The sequence below is a fragment of the Myxocyprinus asiaticus genome, chromosome 13, assembly GCF_019703515.2.
Source record: "Myxocyprinus asiaticus isolate MX2 ecotype Aquarium Trade chromosome 13, UBuf_Myxa_2, whole genome shotgun sequence".
NCBI classification, from domain to species: Eukaryota; Metazoa; Chordata; class Actinopteri; order Cypriniformes; family Catostomidae; genus Myxocyprinus; species Myxocyprinus asiaticus.
The window spans coordinates 47,296,304-47,300,102 of record NC_059356.1 but is presented as its reverse complement, the minus strand read 5'-3'; the positions used below and the strand labels follow the sequence as shown (position 1 = coordinate 47,300,102).

Genomic DNA, 3,799 nt, shown 5'->3' with positions numbered 1-3,799 from the left:
TACTGTGCACATTTTGCAGTGTATGCTGTCTAATCATAATAATAATAATAATAATAATAATAATAAAACAATTACATAAAAATAGTATGTGAAACAGTATACAGTATGCACATTAAACGTTTTAAATATTAGTTTGCTATTCTCACATAACGTCATTAGTTACTGTATATGAATATTTATTTAAAAGTTTTGTTAAAATTGCTATGCTTGGAATAGCATACTTCTATGCTATTCATACTATTTCTGCAGTATATAGTACATGCAATATATCATGCAGAGTATGCACTGTTTACTGTCTTTTCCAAAATAGTATGAAACAGTCTGCAATTGTAACCTCACTATTTTTGCATAGTTAATCAAATTCTGTTTATAAAAGGCTATGTTTGGAATAGCATACTTCTGCCATACTATTCATACTATTTATGCAGAATAAATGTATGTACAGTATACATTGTACAGTATGCACTGTTTACTACTAATAAAAAATAGTATTTGACACAGTATGCAGTATGCACAATAATCATTTGAAACATTAGTATGCTTCATTGTTCTCACATAACCTCACTAGTTATTTTGCATATTTAATGAAAATGTGTGTAAAAATAGCTATGTTTGGAATAGCATACTTCTGCCATACTATTCATACTATTTATGCAGAATAAATGTATGTCATGCACAGTACACACTTTTACTGTATACTTAAAAAAACTAGTATTTGAAACAGTATGCAGTATGCAACAATAAACATTTTAAACTTTAGTATGCTACATTGTTCTCATATATCCTCACTAGTTATTTTACATATTTAATCAAGGTTTTTGTAAAAATGACACAACATAATTTTTTAGGAATACCATGCTATACTATTTCTACTATTCCTGCACTATATACTGTATGATGTATACTGTGCACTGTGTAGTGCCTTATTATAAAAAGAAAACCATGTGAAACAGTGTGATGTAGTATGCATGCTAAATGTTTCAAACAGTATGCTACATTGTTCTCACATAACCTCACGAGTTATTTTGCATATTTAATAAAACTTTGTGTAATAAGGGATATGTTCAAAATAGCATACTATATAACTAGGCATATTATAAATACAGTACATCTTCTAAATATCAGTCCTCTCACATATGCTGTTTGTCTACATTCCAGTAATACCTGTATATTTTGGATTCAGCGTCAGATTTTAATCCTAAGAATTTGCCTGTCAAATACAGACTCAAGATATTCAATACTGTGGATCTGTGTACCAAAGCTGCACGCAACTTTCTGTTTGAGAGTTTTGTTTATTTACTCTAGCATTTAAACATTTAGTATCTAAACATCTAGAAAACCATCAATTAGGAAATTACGATACTGTTGAAGTTTGAAATGAACAAAATATGTCACTGGGTAAACTCAAATTATATGTCTTTGTATTACAACAGTTTGCTTAGCAGAATAAGCTCAGTGTGGCTTGTAATAGTGCAAAAAGAAAAGAAAAATAACTTTCTGCTTTTATTAAACCAACATAAAACAATCAGGAAGAAATGTAACAAGATCAGAATTTAAATCCAAAAATGTTAAATCATCCTACTAAAATCAAATACAAATCTAAGGATGAAATAAGAACTAAACTGAATAAATTAATTAATTAATCAAATAAAAATAAAATCAAGAACGTTCAGTTTATCCAGTTGGGTTTAATTTGATTCTTGATTTATATCATCATTTGAAACCAATCCTAAAATATCCTTTTAAAGGATCAAATAAGATTCCACAAAGAACTTGCTAACAATCAAATTAAACATGACTGGATAAACTGAACATTCTTGATTTTATTTGTATTTAATTAATTAAATAATAATAATAATAATAATAATAATAATAATAATAATATATATATATATATATATATATATATATATATATATATATACACACACACACACACACACACACACACACACACTGTATACAGCATTTATACTGTATATACACTCACAACCATAAATAGTGTATTTATGGCATCCATAATTGTACACAATGCAATTAATTTATTACCACAAAAACCCATTTAGAGCTACACACAGCACTCTAAATGTGTGCACATGAAGCACAGAGAACTCTATACGCCACAATGTCCATGCACTTTACATGCCACAGTCCTTTTATGTAACTTTAAACACTAGAGATGTGTCAATGGGGACTTACATGTAAAATGTTTCTAGGTTTAAAAACAGAAAACATCAAGTGCACCTCACACAGTAGATAATAATTTTTCACAAGTACATTTTTAATGCACTTTCACATCATGGTTTTTTTTTTTAGGAGTTTTGGCCTTAGTGCAAATGTCTTGAAGCCATTCAACTCAAAGTTAGTAACCAGGTGTCAAGGTTTGCCTGGTTTGGTCCAGTTAGCTCCTGAGGGTAGATGCTGTAACTAAAACAACTGGTTTCAAAAAGCCAAGTAGGTATAGCTGCAGGCCAGAGACCTCCAAATGGGGGTGGAATCTCAGAAAGAGGCGGGGTTACTCCCAAAGGGGCGTGGTCACTCCAAAAGGGGGTTGCACCAACTCCAAAAGGGGCCATCACTTCCCCGCACGGTTAAGGTTAGGGAAAGGGTTAGGTAAGGGGCTCCCTATATTTTCAATGGTGGTTTGGAGCGACTGCCCATTTTTGGAGCAGTGCCTGCAGCTATACCCTTCTCCAAAAAGCAGCTGTTTCCACTGATAACCATTTAAAAGCAGACAACATTACATTTTTTCAAGCAACGTTTATCTAGAATTGATATCAATGATTAATTGTGCGTCTTTAACCCAAATCAGAGTAAAACTGCATTCTTCAGGCTAATCCAGCAAATGCGCATGTGCTTCAAGAACTTTGGTAAACACCTCACGATACCTCCATGGGGGATATCGGCTGGACTGTAGAGACACAATGTTACAATTTCTCCCATTCATTTTTGAACAAGTTCTCCTTGTACTGTATTTAACTTTAATTATCGGCAGTCTCACGGGTTTAACTGAGGCTTATAAAAGCTACACATCCGCATCGTAGCATTCTGATGCCTCATTTCCCGAGTGATGGGCACCAAAACCACACCCACTACAAGCACCATCAGACCGATAGACAGCAGGGCGGGGCCGAGAATATTGGTGGCCATCATGGAAACCCCGGCGAAGTACAGTCCACTCAAAACCATCCCGCAGATCAGTACGCTGCCCCCAGAAGTCATGAGGAGAATTGCATGCCAGTAAAATTCGCAGTTTCCTGACGACGGTTGAGGGGTCCAAAATGACTCGTGGTGGGCCAGGCTGAAGACCGTGTGCACGGTGTTGGGTGTGAGTTGGTCGTGGGAATTTGAGCTGGAACAGTCCTGGAGAGGCTTGTGATCTGGGATGGACAGCATTTCGTCAGGTGTGTCCAGCCGTTATGCCTCCCACGATCTCTGACGAATGGCACCTTGATGACTTGTTCGTGTTCTGGATTCTGGGGAAAAAAACAAAGAGCAGATGTTTGAGTTTTCTGAGTGAACTCAAGCATTCAATCTTTCATTCACAAAAACAAAACAAAAACAAAAAAATTCAATTAAAGTTGATGTGTGTAATTTTTTCCAATGTTAGAATGGAATATTCCAGGTTCAAAACAAGTTATGCTCAATCAACAGCAATTGTAGCACAATGTTCATTACCACAAAATTAATTGCGACTCATTTCTTTAAATAAAAGCTCAAATCTAGGATACAGTGAGACACTTGCATTGGAAGTAAATGGGGCCAAAAAGTATAGCCACAAGACATAAACAATATGTGT

General features: G+C 34.5%; 1 protein-coding gene across 1 annotated transcript; it reads right to left on the bottom strand.

Annotated features, from left to right (window-relative positions):
• Positions 1 to 2,997: 2,997 nt before the first annotated feature.
• LOC127451006 (phosphoinositide-interacting protein-like) lies at positions 2,998 to 3,396 on the bottom strand. The gene has a single exon (XM_051715483.1). The coding sequence runs from the start codon at positions 3,394 to 3,396 to the stop codon at positions 2,998 to 3,000; it is 399 nt and encodes a 132-aa protein (XP_051571443.1).
• Between the last annotated feature and the right edge of the window lie 403 nt (positions 3,397 to 3,799).